Genomic DNA, 19,950 nt, shown 5'->3' with positions numbered 1-19,950 from the left:
TACTGATTAGTACATTATCTAAGATGATTTAAGTGAATTTTTTCTAATGAAAATAGACACGGCCACACTTGATAAAATTGCAAACCACTTCAAACGTCGTCGTACCTAACGATATCTTAGTTCTAAGGACCCTTGGGAGACTCCAAGGACGCTTTCTACCTATCTGAGTCATATTTCAAAGATCTGATACATTCAATTTAAAGATTATTTTAAACCACTCATCGTGTAAAAAAATCGTGTTGATTAGATATGTATTATTACTTAATCGGGATTAATCTCAATGCATTTTTGTTTCTTAAAGTGGGATTGGTTTCACTGAATCAAAACCATCGAACACGTCTTCTGCTCGGCCGAGAAATTGGACAAATTTTCCGAGAATTACATTAGAATCCCTTGAATTTAATCCGTGTCATAAATTACTCCTCTCAACTGTACCTTGTTTTTAAAATTCCCCATCATTTTTCGGCTGGGTTAATTTTTTCAGTATTTTTTGTTTTTCATGATTTTTTGTTCAGGTTTTCGTCGTAACCGTAATATTTATTATTTGTCCGGATGAGAAGAATATGAACCAAAGTTTTAAAAAAAATCATATAAAACGACTTTAGTGATTTTTTTTTTACTTTTGGTCATAATTTTTGCTCTATACGCAACTCCAATTTGTTGCATTGTTGAATCACTATGCTCTATGTGTAGCACGGTTTTGTATAATTGTCATGTACATTTATGGTTGATAAACTATCAAAGTATGGGCGTAGTCTTTCGGTTACGGGAAAGAAATTTTATAATTAAATATAGTGGTTTCTATCTTTTTTCTGAAAATAAAAAAAACAAAGTTTTGACGTGCCATTATTAAAAAAAGTTGAATGTCAAAATCATTTACCTTTATTTTTCTGCAATTTGTTATTAGTGCCATGAAAGGAGGATAGATATTATTTTATCTCAATGCCTAGTTGCAATTTTTGAAACGCTGGATTAAGTGAATATGAATATTATAACGGTTTTGTTAATCTTCACTCATTAGGCAGAGGATAATATGCATATCTTATGGGTATTAATACATATTTTTTCAGATATCAATGCACTTTTTACCTATTATCATATACAAAAGTGCTACACACACAACGATTGTGTAAAACACAATACATAATCAATCTTTAGCCGTTCATTGCTATAATAAATTGCCAAGATTCGCTTAAACTTTTTTCCATAAAAATTGAACTTTTCCTTTGAAGAGTTATTATAAAATCTAGACCGCCCAAATACATTTAGACGGTCAGAATTACGCACATAACCAACACAACGATTGTACAAATAGCATTTTTGTATCACATACGTTTTGGGCGGATGTTAGAATAATCCATTACTCCCTCCATCCCATAATATTTGTCTGGTCCGCAAAACGGAGACGTAAAAATAATACAATTTTTGTAAGAAAAGTTGGAAAAAAATTTAACAATTTACTAGATCTTGACGAGTTCTTTTAACTTATGAAAAAAATTTGAATTTTTTCTTGAAAGAAATACATTATTTTATAGTCCCCGTTTTGCGGACCGGACAAATATTATGGGACGGAGGGAGTATATAATGCAGGGAAATACCAAAATAATGGCAACAAGATACGAAAGACTCAACCAGTGATTTGGTTCCACGTGTGAAGATTCTTTTTTTTTTTAAACTGCAAGATTCCGAACGCAGTCTCTATCGTCACCAAAATATCTCCGTAAAATATAGGAGTATACTCGTAAATGTAGTAATAAATAAGGCCCCGTTTCAAAATGCGAAATAAGTATTTATTTTTTAAAAAGGTAATTTTTAGCTCAAAAATAATAAATTTATTGAAATCTAAAAATATGGATTATGGATTTTGTTTGAAAGATCTCATTGAGATCTTTAATATGGTGTAAAAAATTATTTTTTATTTACATTATTTTTGAGTTTGAAAATGTGAAATAAGTATTTATTTTTTAAGAAGGTGTTCTGGAACAGGCTCTAAATAGAGAGTAGATAAATAAATAAAAATGAAATACATCAAGATCGAGGTCAATTTTTTTTTTCTTCCACCGTTCATTAAGAAGACTAGAATCTTCCTAGATATTTCTAGTCCGTAATAACAACGGAAATAATATAGGTACAGCAAACGTTGGACAGACAGCGCGCACAATGCACTTTTGAGCCTGTCTTAGGCCCGAAAAAATTGATCGGAGCTGCTCATTTTGCTCAAAATATTTTTTTATGGTCCTTTGTGAAAAAATTTGCTTCATTTGATAACGGTAAATTTGTTTACGAATCGTCCAACTTTGCTTCAGAATTCAGGTCAAATTCAATAGCAAAATTGGACGTTGTGTAAACACTATTACTGATATATGATGGAGCATATTTTTTATGGGGACCATAAAAGTACCATATTGAACATAACGATTGGCTCTGATAATTTTTGTGAAATCTGAAATAGGCTCAAAAGCACGCTATGAGCACTGTTAGTAGAGAGCTTGCTTTACAGTAAAAAATAAAAATAGATTCCATAAACCAACCCGGATTCTTTGGATCCTCGACCCCACGACAGGTGCGATCCCGAGGTCCCATCAGCCACGGTGGACCCTCAGTTCTTGCATAAATCTATAGCTATAGCTAGATCTGGGTAACAGATCGGGTCGGGTCGTGTTCGTGTCGTATCAGTCGAGTTCATATCACAAATCACTCAATCGGAACCCGACCCATTTTAGAATTTGTGTTTTTAGAGTCGTGTCATTTTCGTGTTTCGTGTCTGAAATGCTCAACCCTAACCCCTTAACTTTGTGTCCGGTTCGTGTCATGTTATCGTGTTCGTTGTCCAACTCTATATAGAATTACAGATATACCATATTATATATATATATGTGTGTGTGTGTGTGTGTGTGTGTTTATGTTGATGGGTGACACAAATTAGTAATCACGTTGGTCGTGTCAATTTCGTGTCTCGCGTGTTCAACCCAACCCCGACCCATTTAGAATTTGTGTTCTCGAGTCGTGTCATTTTCATGTTTCGTGTCAGAAATGTTCAACTCTAACCTACTAATTTTGTGTCAAATTCGTATCGTGTTATCATATTTCGTGTTTGTTACCCAGCTCTAACTATAGCTACAGCTTTTACCCCCCCAATTTAAAGGGTTACTATTAATTTTACTCCATCGGTCGCAAAAAATTGTCCTGTCCTTATGAGAACTAATGATGCATTTGTCAAAGAAAAACTTTTTGCCCCTAGTTAATGTCAAAAAGTTCTTTTAATTTATCAAAAAAAAAGGTTGATTTTTATTTTGACTAGCAAAATATGTTATTTTAAGTTCTCGTTTTACAGATCGTACAATTTTTTTGGGACAGAGGTAATTATTATACTTTTATTTACTCTTTTTTTTTTAACGGCGAAAATAGCAATTTATTAGGGAGAGGGAAAGTTGGAAACACAGTAAAGAGACGAAGCCCTATACAACATTTAAGAGCCAAAAGTGCCCAGATAAAACAATAGACAACACAAACTCCAAAAGCCCAAATACAACAATAGAAGCACAGCCCAAAAGAAAATCTTAAACCTACCCCTACACTGTTGCCGCCCATCGCATCTGACAGAAGCACCACCGCCGCTGGCAGAAATTCACCACCGACATCCACCAAGCCACCATAGGCAGATGGCAGTGTAATCCGAAACCCAGAGCGAAACCAAACTACCGTGGACGCTGCACCAAGCCGTTAGACGAGTACTGGGCCGCCCAACAACAGCCACGGCTGGAGCCAATGCCGGACGCTCCATCCAAGCCCAAAAAACCCAAGCCGTTAAGCAAAAATCAAAGAGCCTAGCAGCAAACTCCAACTGGGAACCACGAGTAGACTAACGATTGAGATACGGGAGCAAACATGGGGGGTATGGGGGCGGAGAAGATACTTTTATTTACAATACAACAAAGCTATTCATATTTAAAATCGTGGATCGAATCCAATCCATCAAAAAAAAAAAAATCAATCCATCAGAAAAATGTCTCGGGTTGAAGTAAATGGAGTTGCGATCAATTGGCTGTTGTAATCTAACTCGCTATCATTGATGCAATTTATGACCCCAAAAAAGGAAGATAATTTCTTCACTCTAATGTATGTCTTTATTTTGTTGTTCATATGTTTAAAGACAAATTTTAGAGCGCACTTATAAAAAGAAAATGGAATGAAAAAATAATTTTCAAAAAAATTTACGAAGAGAAAACTGACGCTGACCTGATCAAGTGGGCGATGTACATACAGTGTATCAGCCTCGTGATCGTGCAAAAGCGAAAAAATGGATAGTGTACGTCAGTCGGTACGTGCATATATCAAACGCCACTTGTGTTTGTCACTTTCCAATGGAAATTAGTGATGTCTTTCCTCAGCTGATAATTACCCTTCTCTTGCAAAATACTACTAGTATTCAACCAAAGAGTGTAAATTTCATCCATCTTGGGTGAAAAACTTGGGTTTCCCATCACCATTCATTATGGACTCCACCGTGCGTATATCATAGTAATCTGAACTGTTCATCCTATAGGACTTGCAAAATAGGAAATCGTAGCCAAAAATCAGCTTCATCGGACATGGATAGGTATATAAAAAATTGAAGTTTAGTTTAAAAAATCGACGGTAGAAAAGTTTAAGGTTAAACTATCCATAGCCGTCTATTTTATAAACTAAGATTTAATTTTTAATATACCTATCGATATCTGATAAATATGATTTTTTGTGGAAATGTACTACTGTACAGATCCTACAAGATGAACGGTTCAAATTATTAAAAAAAAAATACACAGCAGAGCCCGCAATCCGTGGTGGAAAGAATTTTTTCTCTTCAACCAAATGAGTCTCTTCATAACTGCTACGGCCTAAGTCACATTATTCACATGTAACGAGTATGAGTGGAAGCTTAAATGTGAAAGTTGCTTTGATTCGCATCGCATCCTAACCTACTAGAATTCAAGAAGGCTGAGAGTACAAATACAGTGCGGGAGTTGAGAAATAGAGCGCAGAACATTGGGAAACTTGTTTGTTTGGGGGACTTAAAATCCTTGCGCAAGGTCCCCAATAACTTTTACTATTCATTTATTTTTCTCTACTCATTACTCTTAAAAACCTCCTCAAAAAGCAAACCGAACATGGCCAAGGTTATAATCGGGAAATAGAAAATTGCTGCATGCACCTGAAACCACACCTTTCTCTAAAGACCCCCCACTACCTGTTGGATCCCTCGAAATTACACATCTGATGGTTCCAATTGTTTCATCCCTCGATTTTGGGGATGGGATTTCACCTAGGTGGGCCCCAAGAGGACGATGAATCCATTCAAGGTGTTGGTGCTTGAATTTTAATAAAGCAGTATTTCTCTTTCCAATATTGTAGTATACATCAGTAAGGGTTAGCGGAGAGTTAGTAAGTTAGTTCACGATAAATTTTAAAAATTATTTGTAATCTTAAATTTCAAACGCTCACGACAGGATTCAAACTCTGACCTCCCAGGAGAGAAGGACCAAGGGAAGAAATGCAAACTGAGTTAGAGTCTATTGGCATTATTAAATTAAAAAAGCAGCACTTTACGAAAGTAAAAAAGGAACAATTCTCCACATATACTATCGGTTTTGATTAAATTACTTGACACTGTGCACTAAAGTCAAGAAAAGTAGGCACGAAAAAGCTATGCAACCTCCTGAGAGGTGTGACAAACTATTTCAAGCACTAAAACCCGAGTTGTGTTTGGTCGTACTTATTTTTTAAGAAGGCAATTTCAAACTCAAAAATAATGTGTTTATGCAATTAATTTTTCAACCAATATGGATCTTGTTTAATAAATCTTATCGAGATCTTTTATACGGTGTAAAAAAAATCAAAAAATTATTTTTCATTTACATTAATTTTTAGTTTGAAAATGTGAAATAACTACTTATTTTTTAAGAAGGTGTTCTGAAACGGAGCCTTAATCTACCCCGTCAAGAGGGAAACTATTCCATTGATTTTTTGACACTCTTGATCAAATCATGACCTCTTCAGAGATGGAGATGTTGCTTAGTTGGGACCCATGCACATTCTTTTCAACAGTGGAAAAACCCTCATTGAGAAGTTGAAAGACAAAAAACCTCGACTCTTAAGTTTTTCGCACGCGAAAGAGATCACGCGTAGTCGTGTAAAACGACTTTTTAAATTTCGATTTGTGGTTTTGTCATCTCCGCCATACAATTCTTCTGAAGCACCAAACGAGGGCTCAACACATGAGCTCTCTTTCCCCTTGCCTTGAAATTAGTAAGGAGATTAATTTGTCAAATAGTAGTACTTATCTTTTACTAATGAATTTTTTTCTAATCGGGATGCGTAATTGCAGAGAAATATTAATCCATGGGAGTTCAAATTCAACGTTATACTGACCAAAGGAGAGTTGACAAAATGTGTACTATTTTGGCTCGGTAGTTATGATCTTATAACCTGTACCAACAAGCAACTACCCTCTCCTAAGACTCCACCCCCTTCTTGTATGGCCGGATGGACCCCCCACCAGCGCGCGCACACACAACAACCACCCACCCCCCCCCCCCCCCCCCCCCCGGCTCTCTCTCTCTCTCTCTCTCTCTCATACTTGCTCAATAGGGCTGCCTACCCCAGCACACGGTCCCTAGCTAATATATTTTCTCTATCTATTTCTCTCCACTCATTATATTTTAATTGGAATTGGGGACAGTATGATACTTTTAAAAAATATGAATCATTGATTATAGAAATGAACGGTTCAAAGTTTTGTGCAGGGATACACTGCAGAATCTCTTATTCCAAGTTTTTGCCCAGGGGCCATTTAGGTGTCAAAATCATTATTTGATGTATCTATCTCGATCTTTTTGGTTTTTTGGTAAAATTCAAATCCATCCGTTGCTATTTTCTGCTGTAAATAAACAAATTCATCTGTGGTGCCAAAATTATCACAAACTCAAAATCCCACATCAGCCAAACCAATGGATTTGCTATCAAAAAATGAGACGAGTTAAGTCAAATGGTTTGAAGTTGAGATCGTGTTAAAACGAAACCAACGCACAACACTATTCATCCAATCCAATTCATCTGCTATCAAAAAATGAGACGAGTTAAGGCCCCATTCTAGAAACTTTCTTAAAAAATAAGCAGTTTATTTCACATTTTCAAAATAAAAAATATTGTAAATGAAAAATAATTTTTCAATTTTTTTTTGCACCGTTTAAAATATCTCAATAAGATCTACCAAACAAGATCCATATTGATTGAAAAATTATTTGCATAAGCACATAATTTTTAAGCTTGAAATTACCTTCTTAAGTACTTATTTTGAGTTCGGAAATGGGGCCTAAGTCAAATGGTTTGAATTCGAGATCATGTTGTAACGACACCAAACCAGCGCACAAAAATAGTACTATTTTTTTTTTGATGACCTTGCTCTTATGCTCGCACCAATCAGCTACGGGGAAAACAATTCATTTGCTATCAAAAAAACGTTTTTTGAAGGGTAAAAGACGTTTTCCAAACTTTTCCTTTTACTAGTTACTGGTCTCACCCAACTATCCAGGTCAACCAAAATGACAGTTACCAATGGACTTTTGTCCTTGTTGGTAACTTCCGTCCTCTCTCCTCGTCATATGGGAGGCTAATATTCGAGCCCCGTCGTAGGCGTTTCGGATTCATGACTATAAATAGCCTCTGAAAGTCTTTGTGAACTAACCTACTAATATCTTCGCTAACCTCCGCTAATGTATACAATATTGAAAAAAAAAAAACCAAAACAAAATGACAGTTAGTACTATATATATATAGAGCACCCAAATAGTCTTTTTCCACCATGGCCCCTATATGAGGTCACCCCAAATAAAGAAACCAACCAATGAACTTGTCCACAACACCAGTACACCACCACCATATCTTACTCCCAAAAAGTTAAAATCTTTAAAAAAATACTTACGTGTGTATATATATATATATATATACACAAATTATCAAGTGAGGGATCCCTCACTTTGTTAAAATGCGGGACTTTCATTTTCCGATCAAATGTTGAAAATCCGAACCGTTCAATGTGTGCAGAACGTGATTTTAAGGGTCCCCGCGAGAAATCAACGAAAAAAATGACCGGGAAGGGCTTCATCCGAGCAGTTTTTTTTGAACCGTTCAATGAAAACTGCTCGGATGAAGCCCTTCCCGGTCATTTTTTTTTGCTGATTTCTCGCGGACACCCTTAAAATCACGTTATGATCACTTTGAGCGGCTCGGATCGTCAAAATTCAATCGGGAAGGGGAGTCCCGCATTTTAAAAAAATGCGAGATTCCTCACCGGAACCCGACTGTGTGTGTATATATATATATATATATTTCTGGTGCCTGGCCCATTTTTCTGGTTCTCCCCCCACCATGTCCATATTCAATCCAATATTTTCCATCTGGGTTTTCTCAATCTTGATCCTTTTCGTCACTTCCAACTCCACTGTTTCGCTCTGCCCTCACCAATTCCTCCCCGGAATCGACCGGAAGTTCGAGCAGAAAACCGACAGGTTCTGGGAGTTTGAAGAGCAATCCAACAGTTGGGTTGAAGTCGAACTACCGTACGATCTAATATCCTGTATCAATGATAACTGTACTAAAGTTGGCTCAATCGGTAAGCATGATCATCAGGGGACAAAGCAGGGGAAGACAGAGAAAGTGGAGAGAGAAGCTGAGGAGAGGGAGAGGAAGAAGAAGGATGACAGTATTGGTTTGGCGGTTTTGCCCGTCAGGAAGAGAGTTCGTTTGATTAAGATGTCGGAGAATTCGGTTTGGGTGGTAGGGGTAAGTGGGTCAATTTACGAGAGGTATTGGAATGGAGTTCAGTGGGTGATCGCTCCTCATGATTTGCCTGTCTCGGCTGGTCCTGCAAACTCTGTTTTTATTGTCAATCAGACCATTTTTGCTTTATCTGAAGCTGGGAATCTCTTTCAGGTAATTCCCATATTTGTTCCATTTAGATCTTTTTTTTTCTTTTTTCTTTTTAATCTTTTTTAGTACAAGAACTGCATGGAAAGATACCAAAAATAAACTGATCATGCCAACCGCAACTTCAGGTCGCTTGGCCGCACGGTAAACCGAACTCCCCTTCCCGTAGCTATTTTGCACACGCTTTTGCTTGAGGGGAGGATGGCCAGTTCTTAGTTTTTTACCTTAATATTGATCTTAAATTTTTTTATTTTTTTTGGTACCAATTCAGTTGTTCTTAGTGTTATTAAAAGGATTTTTATGAGGAGGGGCGGGCGAATAAATTGGCCGAAAATTGAATCGGGTCTTTTTCATGTTATAGTTAAATGATTATTGGAAATATTTGTACTACTTTTTTTATTTTATTTTATGTGCAGCATGTATTCGATAAAAGATATTTTACAGAAATCTCATTCAGAACGAGGTCATGTGCAATTTCCGTCATTGGAAGTCGAAAAGTCAATGACTTTGATCACGATTACAATACCGAGTCCCTGCAGTGAGGGTTACTCACTGCAATCCACAACCCCCCACAAAAAACGACATAATTTTTTGGGAGTCAAGACTCATTTTGTAATCTAAGACTCCAAGGTTATATATGTGGTTGTACGTGGTTATTTAAGGGTCCCGCATAAACGATCTGAACCGTTCAACAATTTTAAAATAATTATTCGAGTCATCTTCAAAAAAATTTAGCCCAATTGGATGTTTGTAAATAATTGATCTAATTCGTTTAATTTTTCATTCAGAACCCTAAACTCCAAAAGAATCTTGAAAAAAAGTAAGACAAATGTATGTTCAGTATCCTCTTGATCTAAACCATAGAAATCGTAGGGCTTGTTGACAAGAGATTCAATAGAAAATTTATCTTGATTAGGTATCAAAATACAAAGATTATACCAAGAATATGAACTGTTTTGATACCTATCGATGTCTAATGAAAATAATTTTTTTAGTAAATTCTCTTCTCAACAAGCCCCACGATTTCTACGGTTCAAATCAAGGGGACATTGAAGATACAATTGTCTAAATTTTTTCAAGATTCTTTTAGAGTTTAGGGTCCTGAATTCTGAATGAAAAATTGAACAAAATAGATCAATTAGTTACAAACATCCAATTGGGCTAAATTTTTACAAGATGAGTTGAATAATTATTTTAAAATTGTTGAACAGTTTAGATCGTTTGTGCGGGACCCTTAGGTGGGCCCCGTACAACCACGTTTAGCCTCGGAGTCTTGGATTACAAAAGTGAGCCCGGACTTGCCAAAATACTACGTCGTTTTTTTTGGCTGCTGATTGCAGTGAGTGTTACTCACGGCAGGGCGTCCAATTTGCCTAATCATTTTGTATACTCATTTTCCAAAGTTCGGTTTTGAATAATTTTTTCTTTTTCGTTCGACGGTTAGGACATTTGGGACAACTTATGCGCACTGTGAATAATTTTCTCTCCGATCCGGTCAAAGACAGACCATCCACGCTGGGACTAAGGGGTTCATAAGAACTTACTTAATTTCCCTCCTTTTAATGAAGTTGAGTCTACCACCTCTAATGTTAATGACCTTGGGACAACCTTTGACATAAAATGAGGTTTTTCCCATCCAATTTGCATGTTTCAGTTAGTCATGCAAATTCAGTTGTTATTGTCAGTCGGACAATTTTCGAGGCCCCCATCATTGGCGCAGTTTCGGCTCCGATATTTGAGTTATCCAAGTTCAACCCCAAACTTGGCTACTATTAAGTCATAAAAAGTAAAAAAGCATACAAATAAAAATAAATCATCACGATTACATTGTGCTTTTAGCTTGAATTATATTGAAGTTTATAAAAAAAAATTGGTTGGTTTACAATTATTTTGTTGTTGCTCCATAGTGGCGGTGACCCAAATCCGGGGGATTGTGGGGCTTCCCTCGGGACCGGCTCTGGTTATTGCAGCACTACAGCCACCACACGCCGTGTGGGACCCACTCCAGACCCCGCACGGATAATCCGAGCCGTTCAAATTTTTTTTCTTTAAAACCGAGTGGGTTTGCGCGAGAAATCAACTCGATCCGATATGTGTAGGTTCTCAGATCAAACTTCTCATCTTTGGAAAATCGAAAAAAATGGAAAGATAGGTTTTCAGGTGTACAAGAAGATGAGAAACTTGATCCGAGCACCTACACATATCGGATCGAGTTGATTTTTGGCGCACCACACTTTATTTTAAAAAAAAAAATTATTGAATGGCTCGGATCATCCGTGCTTTGGGCCCCACATGGCATGCGGTGGCCGTAGACTTTCTAATTTGAAGATGGGATCAGTCATCATGCCTGGACACATGAGACTATTTTTGATCTGTGCATATTACTATTGTTTTGTGGTTAATTTTATGGCCTTGGATTTTGTTCCGTTGACGGTGAAGATTACTAGGAAAAAGATACTCCACCAAACTTGAACAAGATACCTAAAAATCAAACAATTTGCTGGTCCTATTTTCTACTTGTTTTATTTTAACCAAGACTATAGGCAGAAAGACGAAGGGTGAGGTGGCATTTTTTTTATTTTTAATTTTTTTAGATTAATCGTTTTGTATTGACGACCTGAATCTAGAAAGTACAAAATTGTGACAAAATCTAAAAGAAAGTTCGCTAAAGACGGACGAACCAAAAGTTACTATTTTTTAAAAAAATTTGTCCATATTTTTATTTCCTTTCAATAATTTCGTCAAGACAAATAATTAATTTCAATATTTTTCAATTTGCTAAACACCAATAATACGGTGTGTTTTAAGTCATTAACCACCGCGCACCCAAAACCATTTGGGATTTTTTTTTGGCAACAACACTTCCCTAAAACCTATAGGCCCGTAGGTTTATAAAGGTCGTTCGTCTGCTGCCCAACTTCCTTTAAAAAAACTCTACCACCAACCCACTTTTTTTATTTAAAAAAAGTCAATCAAGGCCATCGTAAGATTTTATGCGCCTTTGAAAAACTCAACACTGGTATTAACTCGTAGTTGGCGTGTCTTATTATTATTATAAAGGCGACAACACTGTTGTGCTTTTCTCGTCATGTAACGGAGTTTCGTGCTCTGTTCCTCAAAAAAAACAAAAACTTAACACTCGGCTAATAGCTTTACTGCGTTCCCCTTCTTAATCTTAGCGCTGCTGCGTTCTTCTTCTTAATCTTATGTTCTCGTGAATTTTAATAGTTTGAGATATTTTTAAAACGTAAACTTATACATTCCTGCTGCAGATGCAGCTGAATGAAAATTCGCAGCCGGTTTGGGTAGATTTCACCCCAACAGACAATCAGAGCACAAGTAGAGAGGAAGCTCAACAAACTTCTTCTATCCTGTTAAAGTCCGGAGTTATTTCATATGATGGGCTGTGAGTCAAATATTTACTACCACAATTTCCCCAATGTATAGTATATATCATAAAGTTTCTTTTTTTTTTATCGAGGGGGTGTTCGGGCCAGTTTACGCGCATCTCGACTAATCCCCTTTCCGGTCCGGTCAAAGACAGACCATGGGACCTGGGGATTCAAAAGAAATTACGTTCTTGCGGCCTGACCCCGAGAATCGAACTTGATCAATTGTGTGGAAAATAAACCGACCTACCTTGCGGCCCCAAGTGATTGTGAGAAAGCAATAAGTGCTCCTCCATGAAGTCAAAAGTTCCATTCCCATGGAGGCTAAACATTCCAAACTTGGGGCCACTCGGGGGTTATGCCTGGTCATTACCTTCAGAATCTCGAAATTAGTCGAGGTGCGTGTAAGCTGACCGGACTCCGGTTATAAAAAAAAAACAGGACAAACCATTTGGGCTTCGTATATCATAAAGTTTATCGTAATTGTTTGGAAGACATTAATCAAATTGCATAGTCGAAAACTTACTTCAGTTTTGAATTTCTGCTGACCAAAACAGGAGACTTTATTTCTGCACAAAGGATGGGTCACTGTTAGAACTCAGTGAGATTGAGCCTCCAAGGTAAAAACTTTTACATCACCAAACAAAATGCCATTGTGTTCTGCTATTGTTATACTATTCTGTTATTTTTCGATAAACTTTTCCGAGCCAGCTTGCTCGCACCTTGACTAATTTGCAGGGTCCTGAAGTAAACGACCGGGCAATCCTTCCAGTGGCCCCAAATTTGGAATGTTCAGCCTCTATGGGATTCATTTGAACATGTGACCGGAGGCTAAAGCTTGTGGTATTCAGAGGCTAAAGCTTCATCGGATGGAACCCGGTCGCTGCTCATCGGGCTAATAGTGATGAAACTAATAATGCTATATCTCCATGATATTGTATATCTCACACTTTATATGATAGTAATATAACTGATGTTTTCCCCCTGGATGTTTTCCTCTGTGCAAATGCAAATAGGTGGGTGACTCATGGCCGACCTCCCGGCGCAAATGTTGCAGCAATAGCTGATGCTTGTAGCGTTAGAGAAGAAGTGATCTTCACGATAAGGTGTGCTCCCCTCTTTCCATGAATTCAAGTATCAAGGCTGTCAAAGCGCACGGGATAATGTGTGTAGCATATCGCTTTTTTCTTGTCAATGTATCGCATGACCATTTGTCTTGCCTGTCGTAAGATGCATTAGCAAGAGTAAATATAAATTGAAGCAACAGCTATATATATCCAACAGCAAAATATGTATCGTATCGTAAGATTTTGACTACACTGTCAAGAATTACGTAGTTTTTTTTTTCTTTCTTTCATTAGTGTTTTATACTCAAGCATGGAACTGTTTGTTGCAGTTCAAATGGGGGCCTCTATGAATATGACAGAAACTCAAAGCCATCATGGAAGAAGCATATATGGAGAGAAGGAACAGCAGAAAACACTTCTCTGATACCATCGACAGGATGTCCTTTGCATGGCCTAGGTGGAGCTCATTCTGTTTCCCTATTTCTTTTGACTAAGGTACCATGTTTTTACTGATTTCTGAATGTTCCATTTTTTTTCTTTTTTGCTCGGCAAAAGAAATTCATTAATCTTTGAGAGAAGAAGACATGAATGTTTCGTTAATTAACCTGTGGAGAATAATCTGGGGAAGGGAATTGCAGTGATTGAGAATGGGTAGTAAAATGCAGGAGCTAGATAGAATCTTTTAGTAATGTAAGTATTGTGCACAGTAGCCAGTTTCTTATGATTCGCTAATACATTCGAAGTACGGTCTTTGATTCATGCATAAGTGCGAATCTACGCCCGAACCTATTTGGCAAAGAGTTCATATGTGATAGAACATAACAGAACTTGGCTTTATACCTACCAAATGGCAAAAAAATTATGCATGGGTGTATAAGTTGTTTTTACTTTGGACAATCTATGAAATCGTGTTCTGGCATTTTTGCCTCCCCAAAAGAGGTGAAGTACGTTCATATATATGCTGATGACTACAAAAATAAGACACTACATCAATCATGTGAGAAGTTGTATCAACTCTTCTAATGTTTACGTCAACTCCCCTTAACATACATACTTTTCCAACAGTTGTCTTTATAGAAATTAGATACAAATGTTCTGCACCTTCATAATTTGTTTCCTAGTTTTCATCCATTTTACTCTCACAAAACTGCTAGACATGCAGGGTGGGAACTTGGTCGAGAGACGATTACACCAAAGGAAGTGGAAATGGATAGTCCATGGAAGTCCAGAAGATCACTTCTTGTCTTCCATCACACCCGTTTCGCAAGACGAACTAAATGAGAAAACATCCCCCTTGTTCCTCTCAACAGCATCTGGAACACTTTTGGAATATAGAGTTGCAAAATATGCAGGTAAGTGAACTAACAGATTGTGTTTCCAACATTGATTTGTTTTTTTGGCTGAAAACTTCAGATCCAACTGGTAAATTGTGTTTAGGAGGTCATAGACCTTCTTACATATATTATTGGAGTTTTATGCATAGTTCTGCATTTAAGTTGAATCTAACAAGTTTTACATATGAATGTTCGACTAAAATGTCGGACACGTATCACCTTTGCTACTCCCTTGTTCACGTGTAAGTGTCCGGATACTTCGTGTATTTCAAAGAGAAAAATTAACACAGCCATACACAATTACATGGAGAGAGATGACAGTTCGTGAAAGCTATAGATGTGTATAATTTCTGGAATCATGATATGTGAAGGAGTTTGCATGGGGAGGTTATTGAAAGAACCAACGTTCAGGCAGTGCACTATGAGTGTGTGTGTGTGTGTTTAGGCGCGAGCGCTTGATTGTGTCGACACATTTGCGACTTAGGATACATCATTGTCAATATAAGGAAATGAACTTATCTTCTAAATGCAATTTTTTTACATGAAGACAGGTTCTGCTCAAGACAACCAAATTCAAGAGAATTGGGTGAATCATATGCATCCCTCACATGCGAAAGTTGCAAGAGGAATTTCAGGACAACAATTTCAAGTTGGGAGAATAATTTTCCCTCTGGATGATGGTAGGCTTGCAGAACTGCATGTCCCGGGCCTCGGTGGTGAAACTGTAGGCCCCACTAATCCGAACAATGTTCGAAGAAAAGCCTCGTTCCAGTACGTATGGTCGATTTTAGATGCCCCCGAGAGTGAAGGATGGAATGGAGAGTATTGCACGGAAGAGCGCGGCCCTTCAAACTGCATGCTGGGGATAAAAGATGAACCAAACGACGTGGAGATTACAAGATCAAGAGGGCGGAAGGGAAGCAAAGCACAACAAAATTACTTATCTCCCGATGGATCAGGTACGCGAAAACTGAAATGACACATTAGTGGAGTATTGAAAAGTCCATTGTTCGCGTAACATTTTTCATACCATTCGAAATTCTTTTGTCATTTCCAGAAACATTTCCAAGCAGTTTTTCTAAATTTAATGTTAGAATGCTAGTTTAAACGCCATACTGAAAAGAAAAAGTTGATCCTTGATCAGGTAGTTATCCGACTGTGCCTTCAGAAGACAAGTATAACATGCCAGACAATTGGATCAATACGAACTTCCGTCTACGAGTGATGCACAGTGGAAGATCATTTTTCCTCATCACCGACAGCGGTTTGACTTTCGAATACCTAAATGCTGAAGATGTATGGCTTTGGCTGAGGCATGAGCACTCGACAGCAATGAGAGGTGCGGTGGGACACTACAATGGAAGTTTGTTTTTGGTTGATGAGCATGGGAGTCTGCTCATCAGAGAAAGAAGCAACAATGAATTAGCATGGATAAACTGCACTGGTATGAGGAAAGGAAGGCAGATTGTCGGAGGCCCGCCGTGGGATAAAGTTCCCGGAAGAGCCTTTAAAGTGACAACAGAAGATGCAATGTTCTTTGTGAGCAAAACTGGAAGGCTGCTGCAGTTCACAGTAAGTTGCAAAACCAAGCTAAGTTAACTGTGCTTCAATCATCACCAGGTGATGTTTTTTTTTTTGATTGGCAAAATTTTATTTTATTAATCTTCGGAAAGAAAACAAAGATTAAAGGGATCACGGGCACATCAGCACACGCCACCCAAGAACCAAACTCAAAAGAAGGCAAGCTGCCAGCTAAAACACCACAACAAACACCAAAAAACTGCTAAAAACACCCAGCAACAGGCTATGTTTTGACCCGGATTATTGGAAGGTTTAATCAAGGGGAGGGAAAAGATAAGAAGATCGTGAAGTGAATAACCTAAATCATTTCTTTTATTTTTTTCTTATTATATTGTCCTGCCTTCGTAGCAAATCAGTATTTCAAACTCACCCTTTTGTACCACATACAAGAGATGCACACATGCCAGACTCTAGACAAACAGTTTGATTTCAAACCTTTTGCACACGGCCTCAAAAATCAAACTGTAGATCGAGAAAATTTGCTTCCAGGTACAAAAAAATTTGAGGCCGTGTGCAAAAGGTTGCGGCCAGGTCTAATAGCTTGCGTCCATGTACCCAAAGTTTGCAGAAACGTATTCAAAGTTCATGGCCAGACGCGAATTATCCAAACAAGTGGTAAGGGCCAAGAGCAATAGTTTGCGGCCAAGAGCAATAGTTTGCGGCCAAGAGCAATAGTTCGCAAACATGTGCAAAAGTTCACGGCCAAGAGCAATAGTTTGAGGCCACATGCAAAAGTTCGCGGCCAAGAGCAATAGTTCGGAGCTACGTGCAAAAGTTTGCGGCTAAGAGTAATAGTTTGCGGCCACATGCAAAAGTTTGCGGCCAAGAGCAATAGTTAAGTTTGTCATAGGGCTATCATTTCCATGGTAATGTGGTTAACGTCATCAATTATTGGTCCAGTTTACCATTGCAATATGCTCGATGGAAAGTTAGAAGAGACTTTCTGGTTTTGCATGAAAAACTTCCATGTATTTTCTCAAGTGAAATAAGCCCCAGAACACAAAGGGTACTTTGTGAACTGTTAACCTCTTTTTAATTTGTTTTCTCTTCCTTGTATCTGCCTGTGGAGGCATTCCCATTTTAAAAAAAAAACTTTTCTCTCAATTTCTTTCAATGTCTCTCCTTTGTTAGTTATCCAAACAAGTGGTAAGGGCCAAAACAGTCCACTCTCTCATTTGCTCTCTAAATCACCCAATCCATATGGACTGAAAACCCCTATTTGACTATTTGTGTAGGTTGCATTGAGGAAGTTCAAATGGAAAGATTGCCGGAACCCTCCGAACACCAAAATTGCCAGTATAGTGGATCAGGAAGGTTTCAGGGAAAACATAGTATTTGTCATAGGAAGGAACGGCCGTCTATATCAGTATAACAAAGTGACTGAAATATGGCATGAACACCGCCAGTCTCAGCACTTGGTGCTGTCAAGACTACCTGGAACTGCCATGAGGCAATCTTCGCTAGCCCTCACAGGTTCTCTTTTTGTGTTGTCTGAAGATGGTGGACTTGTTGAATATCATTGGAATGCCTTGGATGGGTGGTACTGGGTGGAACATGGAACACCGCATCGCAGTGTGACCTTGGTTGGTTCCCCTGGACCATGCTACAAGGGGAATCAACTTTTCTTGATTGGTTCGGATGGGAATGTGTATTTGAGGTACTTGGATCAGACAACATGGAAATGGAAAAACTACGGCTACCCGTATGTTGGTCAAATGCAGGTTGAAGAGAAGCTCGGGAATGAAGGGGTTTGTACCGGTGAGGATTTTGCTGCTGGATTCGAGAAAAGTGAAGAGGAGATGAATGATTCCAACACAAACTGTGACTCAAAGGTTTGCATGTCAGTCAGTCAATGTAATATTAGCATCTTGGCACTGGTAGAATCAATGCTGATGGTGTTTTGTTTTGTGCAGGTGGCCCCTATACGACCGATTCCCTTCACGGAGGATTCAGTGATTTTTGAGCTAAAAGATGGCAGGGTAAGTAAATCGTGATTTTTACTTTTCAAAATCTGACTTAAAACACTCTAAATACTAACTATCATTAGTAATCAAATGCTCAAGTTCAAGCTCTGTAATACCAAAATTCTTGTCTGCTGTATAACACTCCCAACTGTACGATGTGGTTAGAACTCTGAAGTAAATCTCGTGATACAATCGTGAGCCTGAGAGTGGATTGGGATTTGGGATGGGGCATGAGTTTTGGGAATGAAGAGTCCTGTTCCAAGGAGCTTGGGGACCGTAAAGTGTAAAACATAGAGACCAACATTGGGGTGCCAGGTGGGTACGTGTCTTAGTATCAAATAATCTAATATGGTGAGTAGAGAAAATTTCCATATGCCTTAATGTATAGCTTGGAAGTTTCTAGGGTGAAAATGAAGTTAACGAGGCGCCGTATAACCTTCGTCCCTAACATGCTACTTTTATGCATAACTATAGTAAATTCGAGTTACTAAATATTTTTGCAAGGAATATGTCGAAGTACACTTGCAGGACAAATATTCTGTACATCATGGAGTGTCCGACACATTTAGTCTATGTAAACCTAATCGACATTATATGAGAAGTGGATGTTTTTCGCAAGCTGAAACGGAAATGTCTTCCAAAATTATGTTGAAGGAACGACAATGGTACTGAAATCAAGAATTTAGAAAAAGCAAATGAGAATGTAGGAAGGACAGTATTACTAACATCATCATCTCATGGCAGTTGGCAGAAATGCAACACAGTGAGAACATCGGTTGGGCATGGATACGGATCATTGGAACTCCAACGAGCTTATGCGTAGCCCACTTTTGGACTGGTTTGGCATCTTGATGCTAAACACAACGGAATAATTAGAAGCAGAAGCTGATACTGAAGCTGTACAGTATGAAAGATATACTTTGAACTAAAATAGTTCTTCGGTAGTTCTGACCGCCAGCTCAGCATGTTGATACGGTGGGTGTTCTGGAACGTTCTGGAACCAATAGGAGCAGGAGTCGCGTGGGTGGGTGGAGCCGACCAATAACCGCATTAGTCAAATACAGTAGTATAAAGAGCAACTCAGCATGATGATATTGTGAGACACCTTTGTCTCATAGGTGGGCTACAGCTTGAGTACAAGGGATATAATCAACAGATGCCCGCGAGCTATTATCAACTTGAGATTGAGCTTTTGAGCCGTGTTTGAAGGAGCCAGTGGTGCAGGTTGGTAGGCCAGTTACAGATATGGTCCTAGAGCACTAATAAGAGCACTAGCGACGATGATGTAAAGCAGATTTGACTCACCTTGGTTGACTTAGCCGGAGACATGGCCGGCCCCAATTATCCTCCATCTCCTTCATTGGTTGGGAGCACCACGGAATTGTATAAGTTGGTGAGGGTTTGAAGAACAAGAGGGCAAGAAATGAGCCATTAGATTAGCACAGCTTTTATAGTGTTAATGTAACAGAGCAAATGTCAACTATTCATGAACACATCAGTGCAAAGAAATTTTCCTTTCGATGTTGTTTCTTTCCTTGAGTTCCGGTCATACCCTTGAACAAGTGAATGATATTATGTTAATTGTCTTTACACACTTCTTCAAAATTCTGTAGAACGACGTTCAAAAAAACAAAAACAAAAAATTCTGTAG

At 38.2% G+C, this 19,950-nt stretch overlaps 1 protein-coding gene and 1 long non-coding RNA gene across 4 annotated transcripts; one reads left to right on the top strand and one right to left on the bottom strand.

Annotated features, from left to right (window-relative positions):
- The first annotated feature begins 8,354 nt into the window (after positions 1–8,354).
- On the top strand, positions 8,355–19,829 carry LOC131314549 (uncharacterized). 3 transcript variants are annotated; one of them, XM_058343267.1, is made up of 11 exons: positions 8,355–8,970; positions 12,237–12,370; positions 12,911–12,973; positions 13,370–13,459; positions 13,750–13,915; positions 14,583–14,772; positions 15,306–15,713; positions 15,899–16,326; positions 17,571–18,167; positions 18,249–18,314; positions 19,044–19,829. In XM_058343267.1, exons 1-11 carry the CDS (start codon positions 8,407–8,409, stop codon positions 19,149–19,151), a joined length of 2,814 nt encoding a protein of 937 aa, XP_058199250.1. In that variant the 5' UTR covers positions 8,355–8,406; the 3' UTR covers positions 19,152–19,829. The 3 variants fall into 3 exon arrangements, with proteins under 3 accessions (XP_058199250.1, XP_058199251.1, XP_058199252.1); XM_058343268.1 differs by lacking the exon at positions 12,911–12,973; XM_058343269.1 differs by lacking the exon at positions 12,237–12,370 and having other exon boundaries at positions 8,738–8,970.
- Positions 12,899–19,200, bottom strand: LOC131314551 (uncharacterized). Its single transcript, XR_009196444.1, has 2 exons — positions 19,026–19,200; positions 12,899–13,573 (listed from the first exon to the last, which is right to left on the bottom strand). It is a non-coding gene; the product is annotated as an uncharacterized LOC131314551 (long non-coding RNA).
- Positions 19,830–19,950: the final 121 nt, after the last annotated feature.

This window comes from Rhododendron vialii, chromosome 13a (genome assembly GCF_030253575.1).
Source record: "Rhododendron vialii isolate Sample 1 chromosome 13a, ASM3025357v1".
NCBI lineage: Eukaryota > Viridiplantae > Streptophyta > Magnoliopsida > Ericales > Ericaceae > Rhododendron > Rhododendron vialii.
This window is presented reverse-complemented; position numbering and strand designations above follow the sequence as displayed.

Excerpts from the sequence above, each read along its gene's own strand:
- LOC131314549 (XM_058343267.1), top strand. The coding sequence starts at position 8,407 with ATGTCCATATTCAATCCAATATTTTCCATCTGGGTTTTCTCAATCTTG. Across the intron at positions 13,916-14,582 it reads CCCTATTTCTTTTGACTAAG|GGTGGGAACTTGGTCGAGAG; the intron begins GTACCATGTTTT and ends CTAGACATGCAG. Across the intron at positions 15,714-15,898 it reads CTTATCTCCCGATGGATCAG|GTAGTTATCCGACTGTGCCT; the intron begins GTACGCGAAAAC and ends ATCCTTGATCAG.